Source organism: Watersipora subatra, chromosome 5, assembly GCF_963576615.1.
Source record: "Watersipora subatra chromosome 5, tzWatSuba1.1, whole genome shotgun sequence".
Classification (NCBI taxonomy): domain Eukaryota; kingdom Metazoa; phylum Bryozoa; class Gymnolaemata; order Cheilostomatida; family Watersiporidae; genus Watersipora; species Watersipora subatra.
In genome coordinates, this window is record NC_088712.1 from 378,303 (window position 1) to 394,678 (window position 16,376).

Consider the following 16,376-nt stretch of genomic DNA (forward strand, 5'->3'; position numbering starts at 1 on the left):
GAGAATAACAATAGCTATAGCAGTAGCAACGAATGCGCCAGATGTGGTAGTAGGCCTGGGCATCCTAGAAGTAAATGCCCAGCTATCAGCAAGAATTGCCTGAAATGTGGCATTATGGGACATTTTGCTCAAAAATGCAGAAGCGTAACAGCGCATAAGCCAGTAGCAGAGGTAGAGCAGGAAGAGCTCACCGATTTATTTCTAGGGGTTATTGAGGTAAACAAGGCATCTTCAAAGCCATGGACAGCACAGGTAACCACTAAGCTACCAGATACTGAGCCAGTTGACATTACATTTAAACTAGACAGTGGGGCTGCAGTCACTGTCTGTTCACCCAAGGAAATACCCTCTGATGTAACAATGTTGAAAAGTGACAAACGTTTAGTAGGTCCTGGAAATGCAGAGATACCATATTTAGGATTTGTAAATGCTGTGCTGTGTCATAAAAATTTTTCTGTAAAAGAGGACATTTTTGTGGTCAACAACCAGAGAGTCAATCTATTGAGTAAACGTGCCTGTGCAGCTTTGTCTTTGCTTTCATGTTCAGTAGATGAAACTGATGTGAATAGGTCTGAGTTGAAGTTAGACAAATTCTTGCCAGTTTTTGAGGGCCTGGGCCAAATGAAGGATGCATTTTACGATATCAAACTTGTTGACAATGCTGTACCATATGCTATAACTGTTTCTAGACCAGTACCAATACCATTGTTGGATGAAACTAGGCTCGAATTGGAGAGGATGGTGAACCTGGGTGTGGTTGAGAGGGTCACTGGGCCGACCGAGTGGTGCTCGCCGATGGTAGTGATCCCCAAGAGCAACGGTCGAGTAAGAATATGTTCAGATGTAACTCAATTAAATAGATATGTCAAACACGAAGTGTATCCAATGGCCACGGTAGATGACAGCTTATCACAAATAAGTGGGAAAGTATTCTCAAAACTGGATGCCAATAGTGGCTTTTGGCAGATCCCTTTGACTCCAGCATCCTGTGAACTAACCACCTTTCTCACTCCTTTCGGGAGATTCATGTACAAAAAACTACCATTTGGATTGTGTTCATCTCCAGAAATATTCTACAGAGAGATGTTACGTATACTGGGAAACACGGAAGGCGTAATCGTCCACATGGATGACATATTAGTCTATGGGAAGAATAAATGTGAACACGACAAGAGACTAAACGATGTACTGCAGAAGATCAAAAGTGCTGGAATGACACTTAACCGCAGTAAGTGTGAATTTGGGAAAGCTAGCGTTACATTCTTAGGCCACAGAGTAGACTCAGACGGCATTCACGCTAGTGAGGAGCGAATTCAAAGCATACTCAATTTCCATACGCCGACCTCAACACGCGACATTCAGAGTTTTTTAGGATTGGTAAACCAATCAGCAAAATTTAGCCCGAACATTGCTAAGCTTAGCGAGCCACTTAGAGAGCTGTTGAAAAAAGATGCACCATGGATCTGGGACAAACCACAAGAAAATGCTCTACAAGCACTCAAGCAGGAGTTCGCCAAACCACCTGTTTTGGTTCCTTATGACCTCAAGAAAAGGACTATTATTTCAACATTATTAGGACTATTATTATATCAACAGATGCGTCTAATAAAGGCCTGGGAGTTGCCATGACGCAAATACAAGAGGACAACTCCGAGCGTCTAGTAGCAGCAGCTAGCAGGTCGCTGACGTCAGCAGAAGAAGGATATGCTACAATTGAAAAGGAAGCGTTAGGTGTTACATGGGGGTTAGAGAAGTTTTCTAGATATCTACTAGGGCTACAAGACTTTGAAGTACACACGGATCATAAACCATTAGTGTCACTGTTGGGATCTAAACCTATACACAAGCTACCACCCAGGATATTACGATTCAAGCTCAAACTTATGCGGTACAAGTTCCACATAGTATACGTTCCAGGAAAGCAAAACAGCTCAGCAGATGCATTATCAAGGTATCCGTCAGAAAAGCCAACAGTTCGTGAGATGCTTGCAACAGATGAAATAGAAGGATTTGCCAGGTCATATAGTCTCCCAGCTACAGATATTAGGCTGGAAAAGTTGTCAGCAGCTCAAAAGTCAGATGAAGTGCTACAGATCATACGAGAATATGTCGAGAAAGGATGGCCTGCATACTTATCAAACACCGATTCGGTCATAAAGCCGTCCTTCGAAAAAAGAGGCCTTATTACACTCCACCCCGCACACGACCTTCTTTTATACCAAGATAGAATCATCATTCCGCAACTAGAAAGAATGGAGATCCTGGAAAGGATTCATGAAGGGCATTTAGGAGTTTCTAAATGTACCCAGAGAGCAAAAAGAGCAGTGTGGTGGCCGTCACTGAACAAAGCTATAGAAGAAATGATTAGCCACTGCTCTGTCTGCAGAAACAGAGCACCCGAAGTGAGAGAACCTTTGAGGCCTCTAGACACCCCAAGACATCCATGGCAAGTATTGGCTTCAGATTTGTTCCATCACAACGGACGAGATTATCTTTTAGTAGTAGATTTGTACTCCAGATATCCGGAAATAACTGCCCTGCAATCCACCACATCAAAGGAAATAGTTAAACACCTCAAAAGCTTTTTTGCTCGACATGGAATACCGGAGTTGCTAATTTCCGACAATGCTGGTCAATATACCCCGGAAGAGTTTCGCGAGTTTACCCACAAATACCAGTTTCGCTCAGTGACTTCATCCCCACGGTACCCAAGAGCTAACGGGGCAGCTGAGAGGATGGTACAGACGATGAAAAACATTCTGGATAAGTCGGCAGACCCATTTCTAGGCTTATTGGCATACAGAACTTCTCCACTGTCCACAGGCCATCAGATTCTCCAATGAGAAAATCATGTCGTGTAATTCATAAGCCACGCAGACTGATTGAGGAATGTTAGTCATATTAATTATTTTGCATTTTTAGGATTAGATGTCAAGTCAAACTGTGAGAGCTAGCTTGGGAAGGAGATGTTGTATATAATTAAGAGTCATCTTCTCTCACACTATACATTCGTTTACATTTCATAGTTATCTTACCGTATATGCTTAGCGGTTATCTTATCTTTTATATTTGTGGTTGACGCATGTGCACGGATCGTTTTCCGGCAGTTACTGTGTACACGCGCTTATATTAAATACTCGTACTTGTGTTATCGCAGCATATTCGATATTTACTAATAAAGATATATACAATAGACACACAAATACAACAATCAGTAAATCCATCTGACCTGAGTGCTATTTTTAGATTCATATTTTATGACATTCTCTACACTTTCTTCATTTGGTTTCATAGTGGAAGTCAGCGCTGACTAACCACTAGCAAGTGGGTTCTGCGTACAAGTTGTCTTATACTGAACGAGTAATAGCTCTCATGCACAACTGTAATTGTTGCAACAAAGTTTCTGGTGAATAATGGCTTTTATTCTCTAATAATTATTCTTTAATAATGGATTTTATTCGTTTGTACTCTGTATCGCTAGCTCTGTGCTCTTTGTTTTCCCGTCTTAACACTGAAGCACCATTGCTTATATAGCAAGGGCTGAGTGTTAATCAACGGGCTTTCCACGCAAGCTGGCTTTTAAATTATAGGGCTAATCTGAGAATAGCTGAATGCTTATGGCAATTAAAACAACTCAGCTTAGTAAATCCATCACATTCTCCACCCCTAGATGCAGTGCCAATATTTTAACATTGGCTCACAAGCGTCGATAAAGGATGGGTTAGGGATCCAGCTCCAATGTTGACAACCCTGTTGTAACCTTAGGTTACAATGGTTAGTTACCCTAATAATACAGCTGGTTCGAGTGAGTTGAATGTTTTGAGTGATGGTTGATGCTATAGCAAGGCTCGAGACCGTAGATAAAGGCATCCGAGACTCCCCAAGTGAGTTTCCAAACTTAGTGTCATCGGACATACCAATATCTTCTTTTAAGGCCTCGAAGCTCAATATAACACATGATCCTTCAACCAGGGAGGTTTTCTCAAGGCTCGCCTTGGCCGTTCAGGAAGCGGAACTTGTTCTTCCCAGGACATGTTGAGATCATCAAAATGCTGATCGAGTGCAGCATCTGGTGATGCTGGATTCTCTTCAAGCCCGATATGCTCTTCTATATCACTGGGAGAATCATTCCTTGACTGGTCAACATCCGAGCTGGTCCTTGGGCTTCTCAGTTGTCCAGCTAGATCAGATGCCAGCGTGAACAGTTTGAGACGGCATTCATTGATGGTTCCTTGACCAGCAACTTTATAAGTGCCGTTGTCAAAGACCTTCTTTATAATGAATGGCCCATTAAACTTGGTAGTAATTTTGGGTGAATCCCTTTACGTCTCCGTTTGTTTTGCACTAACACCAGATCTCCTTCTTTGAAGATTGCATCCTCCTGTTCAGGTAATCTAGGAGGTAGCATTTGTTGAGTGCGAATCAACTGGTAAGCAGTATCTAACTGGTCTTGCATATGGGAGGCGTATTCACTTCGTGTAGTCTCATCGACATCATGTGTCCCGCCTATTAGCTGGTCAGGTAGCCTACATTCCCGTCCTAGCATCAAATAGTTTGCAGTTTCCTCTGTTGCTGCATGTGGGGTTGCCCTAAAGGCCCTCATGATCTGTGGTAGCACAATGTCCCAGTTTTCTTGCGCTTCCATCTGACTAAGTAGAAGACAGTGAAGGGAATCGCCCAAGGTTCTATTTCCACGTTCCACCACCCCGTTAGATTGGGGATGATAGGCAGTTGTCCGAGTTTTAGTAATTCTCCACATGGCGCAAAGTTCTGCCATAAGGTCACCTTCAAACTGTGTTCCTCTGTCACTATGGAGCTCTTCGGGTAATCCGAAGTAGCAAAAGATGCGACTATCTAAAGCTTCAGCAATTATAGGAGCTGTAGCATCAGGTAGAGGTACAGCATCCTGCCAACGGGTGAAATGATCTGTCAACACTAAAATCCATCTGTTTCCTCGAGGGGTCAAAGGCAGCGGTCCAACTAAGTCAATCGCAACCTTTTGCCAAGGACGGCCAACCCAGAGAGGTCTATGACTTGAAGAATGATGCAAACCTCCAGACTTCGCTCGCTGGCATATTTCGCAGCTGTTCACTATACGTCGAACATCAGACGTCATTCCAGGCCAGTACCATGTTAGTCTAAGTCTCCGGAGGGTCCTCATTATCCCGGCATGAGAAAGGGTATGTGTGTTCCACACCACCTGCTTCCGCATGTTCATAGGACAAAGTATCACCTCCCGAGATCTTTTCCCAACAAGTATACGAGTTACCAGCACTTGATCCTCTCTTATTCGCATTAAAGAGAGCATGGTGCTAAGCTTTCGTAATTCTGTACTGCCAAGGTTGACTATAGCTGGATCCAGAGATTGTTGATTCTTGACAGCATTGTAGATAGTCGCAATATCACTTGGGAGCAACTGAGCCTGACACAGTTCAGAGCTGGGTGTATCCGACTGTGGTGTTGGTGAAGGTTGGTTGCGACCCCCTTGTTGATTAGAAGAATAATCTAAAGTTGTCTGCTCCTCATCATTCTGGCAGACATCATTAGTGCGGGAATCTTCTACCTTGCAACAACCATCACCGTTAGTTACGATTAAGCTGGCAGTTTGTGAGGACTCTGGTCCACTCCTAGCTGATGCTTTACAGTCTGTACCAACCACTTCATGAATGTGGTTTTCATCCAATAAGTCATCGGCACACTCTTGTGCCATCAACTTCTCTGCAGCAATCGGTAATGTACACACAGGGTTTTCATTTTGTGCCCGCTTTGATAGTTCATGTCGAATTTGGCCCATGCTTGGTCCTCCACATTGTTTCGTGACTCTGTCGCATTTGGTGCAGTCGTGGCATGGCCTCCTTGATAACCCATCAGCGTTCCCATGTTTGCTCCCTGGTCGATGCTCTATGGCAAAGGTGAATTCGCTCAAGATCTCTAACCATCTTGCAACTTGGACAGAAGGCGTAGTCCTCCTGCATAACCATAAAAGTGAAGCATGATCAGTACGAATTTTGAACTCTATACCATACAAATATGGACGAAAATGAGCAACAGCTTTAACAGCTAACAGTTCTCTTCTAGTCACACAATAGTTTTGCTGAGCACGTGACAAAGCACGACTATAATAGGATATTACCCGTTCCTGGCCATCTTGGATTTGAGACAAAACTGCACCAACCCCATTAAGAGAAGCATCTGTGTCCAGGATATAGTCAAGGGCCGGGTTTGGATAACCCAGAACTGGGGCCGTCAGTAGCGACTGCTTCAGTATGTTAAAAGCTGCATGGCACTCCTCAGTCCATTCGAACTTGGCTGTTTTACTGGTTAGCTTTGTCAGTGGTCGGGCTTTGTTGGCAAAGTCCTGGACATACTGACGATAGTAACCAACAGTCTCAAGAAAAGATTGTAGCTCGGTCACATTCTTCGGAGATGGCCAAGTAGCAACAGCAGATATTTTCTTTGGATCAGTTGCTACACCATTACTACTAACTATATGTCCCAAATATGCCACTTCTTCTTGAAAGAGATGGCATTTGGAGGGCTTAAGCTTGAGCTTGGCCGATCGAAACCGAGATAGGACCTCTTCAAGGTTGAGGTAATGTTCTTCGAAGCTGTTACCCATGACTATAACATCGTCTAGATATAGCAGCAAAGTCTTCCAATGTAGTCCATGTAGCACTTGCTCCATCATTCGTTGAAATGTTGCCGAAGCTGCTGTCAAACCAAATGGCAAGACTTTCCATCTCCACAGGCCTCCTCTAGTGCAAAATGCCGACTTATCTTTAGCATCTTCATCTAGTGGAATTTGCCAATAGCCGCTCATGAGATCCAGTGTGGAGAAAAGTTTGCTGCCAGCCAAGGCCTCCAGACTTTCATCTATACGAGGCAGGGGGTGAGCATCATGGACTGTAAAGCATTTAATCTGCGGTAGTCAATGCAAAACCTCCAGCTGCCATTCTTTCTTTTTCACGAGTACAACAGGAGAGCTCCATGCTCCATATGCAGGCTCAATAAGACCTTGCTTTGACAACTCGTGAACTTGCTTGCTGACCTCGGCTTCTTTCTCCACCCCTAAACGTCTTGGAGCCTGTTTAATTGGCTGTGACATCGCCTTAACAGGGATAGAATGTTTCATTAAAGAAGTCAGTCCTTGATCAGAGTCACCTTTTGAAAAGACATCACTGAAGTTAAGCAACAACTTAGAAATCGCTTTGCGTTGCGAAAGCTGAGAACATGCCTCAGTTGCCTCTTCATATAGGCTCTCCAAGTGAGATGGAATAGCAGGGATCTTTTCATCTGAGACACGCTTCCTGTGGTTCCCATCCATCATATGAACAGATGAATTGACAATCTGTCCCTTCTCCAAGCTGACACACTGTCCTATAATAGATCCAGCATTAAGGTGACATACTTGCATTGCAGAATTAATGCACCTAACAAAAAATTTCCTTTCTTCACTCCATGTACTCACACTAGCAGCAATAGCTATGCCATGCTTAGCCGCAACCCCTGTGTCTTCTACTATGCCAACAGGGGTACAAATGTTATTTGACAACCGACACCGGACCAACTGTTCAGATCTAGCGGGAATAGATTCATTAGCGATTACCTGTACCCTACTAACAAAATCTATACCACGCTGGTTGGTGCATCTAAGGTGTTTACCATTCATCACAACAGTAGAGTCTAAACAACTAACTAAGCAATTATGGCTTACTAGAAAGGGCATTCCAAGTATAGCATCTGGTTCAATATCTGCAACAAAAAAGTCTAATTCGATTGGTTCTGACCTTAATCTGCCAGCTAATTTTATCTGTCCATAAAATTTCAAACCAGATCCATCTGCCAGAGTGCCTGTAGTGTGTTCAAATGCCAGCAATCCACCAAGAAACTTCCGTGGCAGCCTATCAAACATTCTCCTTGCCAGCAAGTTAAGGGTACATCCACTGTCTACTAAATAGTGTACTGAACAGCCCTCAACTTTTCCTGGAATATAGAGTGCAGAAACAGTGGCTGCAAAATTTATACAAGGATGCTCTGCATCAACCCTAGTACTGCAATTAGATTGACCTACCGGAGAGTTCGCAGCATCTCCAGAGCAATGAAGAGGCAAGGGAAGCAAATCAGGTTTCCTAATGATTGGTTTTAATTGTGACAACTCACCAGGACTGTCTGCTTGGCTCACCCTTGTTTCTCTCCTGCTCTGCCTATTTGGCTTTCTGTAACGGGTATCTGACACCGGTCCACCCACTTTACCCGTAATCTTAGGAGTGAACCTTGCTAGTTTTCCTGATTAGGGTTTGTGGATGGTGGTGGTCTTTTCTTCCGTACTGTACAACTCCGCATCAGATGGGAAGAGTCTCCACATATGAAGCAACGTCTGGCTCTATGAGACGTGACATTGGCTGTGTCAACACTTCGTTGCTCTAGAGCAGCAATCCGGGCAGACTGATCTTTTATCAGCTTTGTCTGTTTTTCCAGTTCTAATGACATGGAGAACAGAACCTCAGCCAGATCCGTTTCAGAGTTGTCTTCTGCAGCTTTGCCACTAGTACCGCTTGGATTATCTATTTGGGTAACTCTTGGAGGATTTCTAGTTCTTGAGGGTACGGGTTGACGCCCAGCTACTTCATAATGTTTTGCTGCGGTAATGGCTTCCTCCAGATTTGAAGCCTTGACCAGCAGCAGGTGCCGCCGAAGTGCAGGGTCATTCACGGCTCGCTGGAAGTGTTCTAAGGCCGTCTCATTCTCGACAGCACACCCAAGACCACCATAGGCTAACTTTGACAGCTTCTCTACTCTGTTACCCAATGATAGGTAATCTTCTCCTGCTCGCAGGTGTAAATAGTGCAGCTGTTCTCTTGCTTCGGATGCAGACAGTCCGAACATCTGTAGCAGCTTCCTATTTACCTCAGCAACCGTTTCAGCTCTTCCACAGTCTTTGGCTGTTTGCTCTAAGCAGGATCTTAGTTGTATTAGTGCGACTCGGTCATCCCATCGGCTTACGTCACAAATTTCAGTAAATTGTTGTATAAATAAGTTTACATCTCCATGCCCATCAAAGTGTGGTAACCTGAGATCCACTCGACCACTGAGTGTAGAGTTAGGAACCTCAGCCTTCTTTGAAGTAGGCTCGACCAACCTGGTTGACTGTAGCTGCTCCGTTGGTCGGGGAGTGGAAACAGGATGATGTGCCAAATTGTGGAGTCCTTCTGCTGCTGAAGAAAATATGCGACTGCTGGCAGCCTGTCTGTCCTGCAGTTCCAACACATATTTCCGGTACATATCGTCAATGAAGGTCATCCCATCAACGTGTACTGATGTATCGGAGTGCATGACTTGCTTGGGCTGTTTCTCATCAGTATCAGTAAATGGATTAGTCGCGTCCAAGAATGGTTTACTTATCGGCAGAAATGGATTAGTAAACATTCTGGAGTCTCCGCCTTGAGCTATCTCTTTCCAGAGAGCTGTTCAACAATCACTAGGTTGTGCGTACAGCTAAACTTTCAGTAGCAACAGGATTACAGATATCCCACTGCTGCCACCAATGTTGTGGAAGTCAGCGCTGACTAACCACTAGCAAGTGGGTTCTGCGTACAAGTTGTCTTATACTGAACGAGTAATAGCTCTCATGCACAACTGTAATTGTTGCAACAAAGTGTCTGGTGAATAATGGCTTTTATTCACACAAGCTCTATAAACATGAGAAGATAGAACAATTAGAACAATTCACTACAATCAAGCGTAATGCTGAAATGAGTTACAATAATAAATACCCAAAACAGTTACACTTGTAAATGTAAAAATGTTAAGCAATCTATATGTTACCAAAGATATACAAAGCTGCACAAAGGTAAGTTAATGTTACCGCACTGTCCTTAATGCAGATTATGAACGTAACTCTCAGTCTTTAGTTCAGTCGTTTGTACTCTGTATCGCTAGCTCTGTGCTCTTTGTTTTCCCGTCTTAACACTGAAGCACCATTGCTTATATAGCAAGGGCTGAGTGTTAATCAACGGGCTTTTCACGCAAGCTGGCTTTTAAATTATAGGGCTAATCTGAGAATAGCTGAATGCTTATGGCAATTAAAACAACTCAGCTTGGTAAATCCATCACACACTCAAGATTTTTCTCTTAACAAATCATGGTATGTTAGTAGTCAATCTTTAATAACCAGAAAAATTGACAAAATGCTAACTTTATTTTAAAACAATGCTGTCATGAAAATTTTAGAGCTAACCAAAATGAATTGTTGACAAACAAAGTTTTAAAAAATTAAGGTGTACATGACTAGATAACAATCAAAACGAAATAGCCCAATTTAGCAAAATAACTTCTAAGATATGTTCAACATAAAATAAAAAAATTAATAATTCAAGCATATATGGCAGAATAAATCAGAATTTATCAGCGAAATGAAGTGTATCGAAACACGAATAGCATGTTAGTCGACCACCGATGGTTTCCAATTTATAATAGTACATCGCTATTAACTGAGTGTGAGGTTAGTAGCAGTGTTAAATTTTATACTATTGAGGAAATCAAATATTTGTCAAAGATGTAGTGCCAACTTTATGTTATCTTAACAGAAATGCTATAATAAAATGTCACATACCAATAAAGTTCAATTGTAGACATTTATAATCTAACACAATCCAGCCAGATATAACATAAACTCAAGTCAAATCAGGTTGTTAAAGCAAATTAAAACCTAAATTAATTTTGGCAAAATACTATCAAAGTAATTGTAACATATAACTATATATATAGAAATATATATATATGTATATAATAAATATAAAAAAAACTTGAAGCAGTTTAGGTTTAGGTAGCAGTTTAGGTAGACAGAAAAAAATAAAATAAACAAGGCTTAAACAGAGATAATGAGTCGTATTTAAACATGAGTGGCATGTTAGTCGACCATCAAAGGTTTCAAACTTATAATAGTGCATTGTTACTAGGTGAGTGTAAGATTAGTACTATATGTACACAACGTATAGGCTGACTCCTGAGTCCGGCTGCTAATTTAATTTGTACTTGAGTAGAGACACATTCCTAGCACTTTCTATGTTTTTGTTCACTGTGTGTTTGACCTTGAGGAAGATGTGCAAGGGGTCATGGATGATGGTAGAGCGTTGTTCACAGGAAGAACAGAGCATATAATTAGTACAATAGCTACAATAAACATAGAAGGGTTATTTGGCTCGCGGGAAATGAGTTACTACATCATATGGGCTTTCCATTTAACTGAACAAACACAGTTAATTCTATGGAAACGCCTGTTTAGTCAGATTGGAGAGGCAACTTAACTTGCTGCATATTAGTCTGGAGTCAAAAGGCCAAAGTCAGCAGCAAAACACAGTTTATGTCAGTTTCTTTTTATTTTCTATTTTATTGAACTATATAAAGCAGGGTCGGCAACCTTTTCTACTCAGAGAGTCAATTGGACCCGTTTTCCGCAGGAAAGAACGCAGTGGGAGCCACAAACCTCTTTTAATATTTTTAATAACAAATCATTAAATACTACATGTAACTTTTTTGTTTAGCGTTTAAAGCTTTTATACCATAAAACAAAATGGTGTGGTATGATTTAACTGCTGAGAAAACAAATTTACACTTTTGCAAACAACAACAAAATAGTTTTGGCCGTTTTATTGGCGCAAAAATTGTTATAAGGTGTACTGGCTGTATTAGTGTTGTTGTTTGTCAGTAGTGTTGTTGACGATATTGCAGACCGAAGTGGCTGACTAGCCTTACTAGGTTTATAATTGTTTAACCCAGTTTGTTGACAAAATATTATAAGGTATCTCGTAGCGATCTTGCCGTCTGCGCAAATCCGGTAGTATGCGTTTCTGTACTTTTATGTTCACGTTAAAATCATGTGACAATCATGTGATAAGGTACTAATAATAATGGAACGTAAATAATAACGCATTACGGATGACAATGTTTGATTTATCACCATAATTACATTTTTTTAAATTATCATACAAAATTTAGTGATAAAACTACCTTAGTTTTATGAATTACTTGGCATATGGTTAAAAAGAAAAAAAGTTCAAAGTCAGAAGGAGCCGCAGCGAGGGAATAAAAGAGCCGCATGCGGCTCCGGAGCCGCAGGTTGCCGGCCCTTGATACAGAGTAATGTAAAAGTTATATACATTCAATGTGGCTACCCAAGAGAGTTAAAGTAACCAACATTAAAGAAAAAATTGTTCTTACACTGCATAGACATTGAATAACAGCTGATACAAGGTGCTAAGTTCTGTATATGCCAGCTATGGAGACCAATAAAACATAAGACAGATGGTTTGTTTGCTGTTTGCTGGTTTTCCCAGTATAAAAACTCACCCACAGTAATAGCAGTCTCCCTTCACATAGCCTTTCCCCCCTTTGGTACACCTGTCACAGGAAACTCGGCTTGTAATTCTACAGAGACTGTCTGAGACTGACTCGATCACCTGATGATCATCGCGAGTGAAGTCCATTGCCTTTCCCATCTCTATGGCTCCCTACACATGAGAGGATAACTTTTACGTGAATATCAGCATATCAGCATGACTTGTAATTTTCTTCTCATTGAATTGTTATAATTGCCTAAATGCACTTGTTACATGCATTGTATATAACTAACACACACACCGCATACACACACACACACACCGCACACACCGAACACACCGCACGCACACTCGAGCACGCACACACACACACACACACCGTGATAGCTTTCTCAAACAGCCACAAAACAAACTAGATGCAAACGGAAAAACTTTCAGTGGCATAACTAAAGAATAGCAAGATATACCAGTGATTGAAAACAAGCAATAGAAAGTGAAAGCAAGTGTCAGCAAGTGACAGTGAATGATTGCAGGTTACAGCAAGTTACAGCATGTGACAGCTGGTGAAAACAAAAAGCAGTAAGTGACAGTGCAGTGAATGAAAGTCCATTAAGTGGCTGTGAACTAGTGTTGGGCCGGTATCTAATTTAGTGCTGGATCGGATATCCTTGCTCATTTTTATCGGTTTTTTCGGTATCGGTATCCTCGGTATTTACCATCTTCGGTATCCTTTGCCAACTAAGAAAGTTCGGTATTGTCGGTACTATTGTTCGGAATGTAGTTATCAGTGTGTCTTTAAATTGTTTAAACTTTAAATCATAACTGTCTCGAACAATTTTTATCGTTGTGCAAAAAGTAGCCTGTGCAAAAAAACATTCTTTAGTCAGCAGTATATTGTTACGGCAAAGAGACTCCTTGTTTTAGAAAGCCAACAAAGAAAGATGGAAATATAATTTTCATGATAGATGTTTTTATTGTTAATTCTATTAAAAAATATCGTTATTGATACAAACGTTATGTATAATAAAGAACAGATAGATAATGGCAAGGGGCTCTCTTTGTTAAATATACTGAAACAGTTTAAAAAAAATCTTACTATCACATATTGTAATCAGGTAATGTAATCGCATAATTATACGCAGTCCAATTAGAGTCCAGTCCCATTAGAGTCTTTATACGTCCTCTCATCTGTGTAGAACTCCCAAACCTTTGAGGCTGGTGGCATTATCAATGTAACGTAATATAATAATAGATACAGTAAGCGTGGAAATTTTTGTTGACTTAGTTCGCCAATGCATGCTGAGATTGGCATGTTCGTCATGAACCGTTTTGAAAATCTCTCCGGATATCCGTATAACCATATACCGATAGGCTTTTACGGATAAATACCGATCATATCAAACCGGCCGCGGATACCTAGCTGACACCGAAAATGATTGGTTTCCTCGGAAACCGAGAATCCCTTGGTATCGGTAAGAGCGGATAACCCAATACCGGCCCAACACTACTGTGAACCATAGTTTTAGTAATACTTAACACAGCTGTCAGAAAATCTATTGTAAGATAGTGAGTAATAATTCATGTAAGACAACCTGTTTGTTATTGTCAGTTGCTTGTCTCACCTCATGCAGTAGAGGACCAGATGGCACAGTCTCATGTAATACTCTCTTCAGTTTGAGGAAGATATGAGTTTTGTCATGCTCTTCACCATTCGGTTTCCTTTCACAGTCTTCACAGAGGTTATAGTCAGAGCAAACTCTGCAACATGGTATCCATGGAAACAGTAAACAGAGTTGATGGTCATGATGAGATGTGTTTATTGGTTGAAATCAGTAGAGTATGCATTATTAGGAGCCAATAGGATTAAGTAAACAAACATCCTAATAGTTGGCTTAATCTCAAGGAAAAACACTCACCTGCTATGATCTGTCATTCACTTCTACGTAGTAATGCTATAGTCACCATTTGCAATGTGATCCATTCCAAGTAATATGATAAGCCATGCAGCATAATAATAAAATTATGTCATTACTGTCATGTGAGCAGTAACATAAACATGTCAAATAATACAATGTAATAAATAATGCAGACTGACCAGTTCTCTGGTTTAGTTTGTATTTAATACATTTACCTTCTGTTACAAAACGACAGTACAGAGTGTGTAATCAATCGCACTCACCCACAAATGTATCTGACTCCTGTAAAGTCTTTTTTGTTACACATAGAACAGACAACTCCTTCATGCTTTTTATTATCTTTGCCTGCATATGAAGAAAAGAGTTAGTAATTTATAGATAAAGATGGTTTAAAACTGAGAGTCATCACTATATTTCAGCAACTATTAAAATAAAGTGAATCATTTCCTTAGCGGAGTTAAAGTTTGATTTTCTATATTTCTGTATTCGTGTCTAAAGAATAAAGCTAAATGTACGCAGAAGATAAAAAATAAATCAGATTCAGTGTAAGTACATTATATAGTAGTAGGATAAGTAGGGAACAGCTGTGATATGATATACTTACTAGTATCATTGACCTTTGTGTCAGCAACTGAAAGAAGATATATATGTAATCAGTACAAAGTTCTAGCTATACTAGTAATCTTGTATGTACATGTATTTACACTAAAGGTTGCTTTCCTTGACAACGTAACATTTTAACGGTTTGACTAGGAGAGAAAATCAAAACCTGTTGTAAATCTAAGTAGATGTCGGCCATGAAACACATTTAATGGCACGCGAGTTGAAGATGGCCCTAGTCCTAGTCAAATTCACTAAAGAGGTTACATAGACCTAACAAGTGGTTGCACAGACCTACACACTATTAGCATAGACCTAGACACTAGTAACATAGACCTAGACATTAGTAACATAGACCTATACACTAGTAGCATAGACTTAGACACTAGTAACATAGACCTATATACTAGTAGCATAGGCCTAGACACTTTTAGCATAGACCTAGGTACTAGTAAAATGGACTTAGCCACTGGTAACATTGACCTAGACACTAGTAACATAGACTTAGCGACTAGTAATGTAGACCTAGACACTAGTAACATAGACCTAGACACTAGTAACATAGACCTATGCACTAGTAACATAGACCTATACACGAGTATCATAGATCTATACACTAGTACCATAGATTTAGACACAAGTAACATAGACTTTTACACTAGTGATATAGACCTTGACACTACTAACATACACCTATACACTAGTAGCATAGACCTAAAGACTAGTATTGTAGAAATAGACACTAGTAAAATAGACCTAGACACTAGTAACATAGAAATAGACAATAGTAACATAGACCTAGACACTAGTAACATAGACCTATACACTAGTAGCATAGACTTAGACACTAGTAACATAGACCTAGACACTATTAGCATAGACATAGACACTAGTAACATTGACTTAGCCACTAGTATGATAGACTTAGACACTAGTAACATAGACCTAGATACTCTCAGCATAGACCTAGACACTAGTAACATAGACGTAGACACTATTAGCATAGACCTAGACACTAGTAATATAGACCTAGACGCTAGTAACATAGACCTAGACACTAGTAACATAGACCTAGACACTATTAGCATAGACCTAGACACTAGTAATATAGACCTAGACGCTAGTAACATAGACCTAGACACTATTAGCATAGACCTAGACACTAGTAATATAGACCTAGACGCTAGTAACATAGACCTAGACACTATTAGCATAAACATAGACACTATTATCATTACACTGAACTTACTTCTTCTGACAATCTCCCCTCTCACCAGCTCACTCTTTTCATAATTCCGTCTAAGTTCTTTCAGTTTTGCTCTCTCAGGCACAGTTTTCATGTCACACTCTGGGCATTTATCGATGTTTTCATCTTGTAGGCAGAATAAACAAAATGTATGCCCACAGTCTAAATCTCTTGGGTCTGTCAATAGATCACTACAAATCTTACAGACGATATTGGGAACAGCAGGTGTATCGCTAGTAGTCATTGTTGGTGTAATGCAGTCTCACTGATAGTCAA

The 16,376-nt window shown here is 40.6% G+C and overlaps 1 protein-coding gene across 1 annotated transcript; it reads left to right on the top strand.

The window, feature by feature from the left end:
* Positions 1–15,310: 15,310 nt before the first annotated feature.
* Positions 15,311–16,147, top strand: LOC137396691 (selection and upkeep of intraepithelial T-cells protein 5-like). The gene has a single exon (XM_068083007.1). The coding sequence runs from the start codon at positions 15,311–15,313 to the stop codon at positions 16,145–16,147; it is 837 nt and encodes a 278-aa protein (XP_067939108.1).
* Positions 16,148–16,376: the final 229 nt, after the last annotated feature.

Bases quoted from the DNA above. Each gene is read 5' to 3' on its own strand.
- LOC137396691 (XM_068083007.1), top strand. From the start codon at position 15,311: ATGGACTTAGCCACTGGTAACATTGACCTAGACACTAGTAACATAGAC.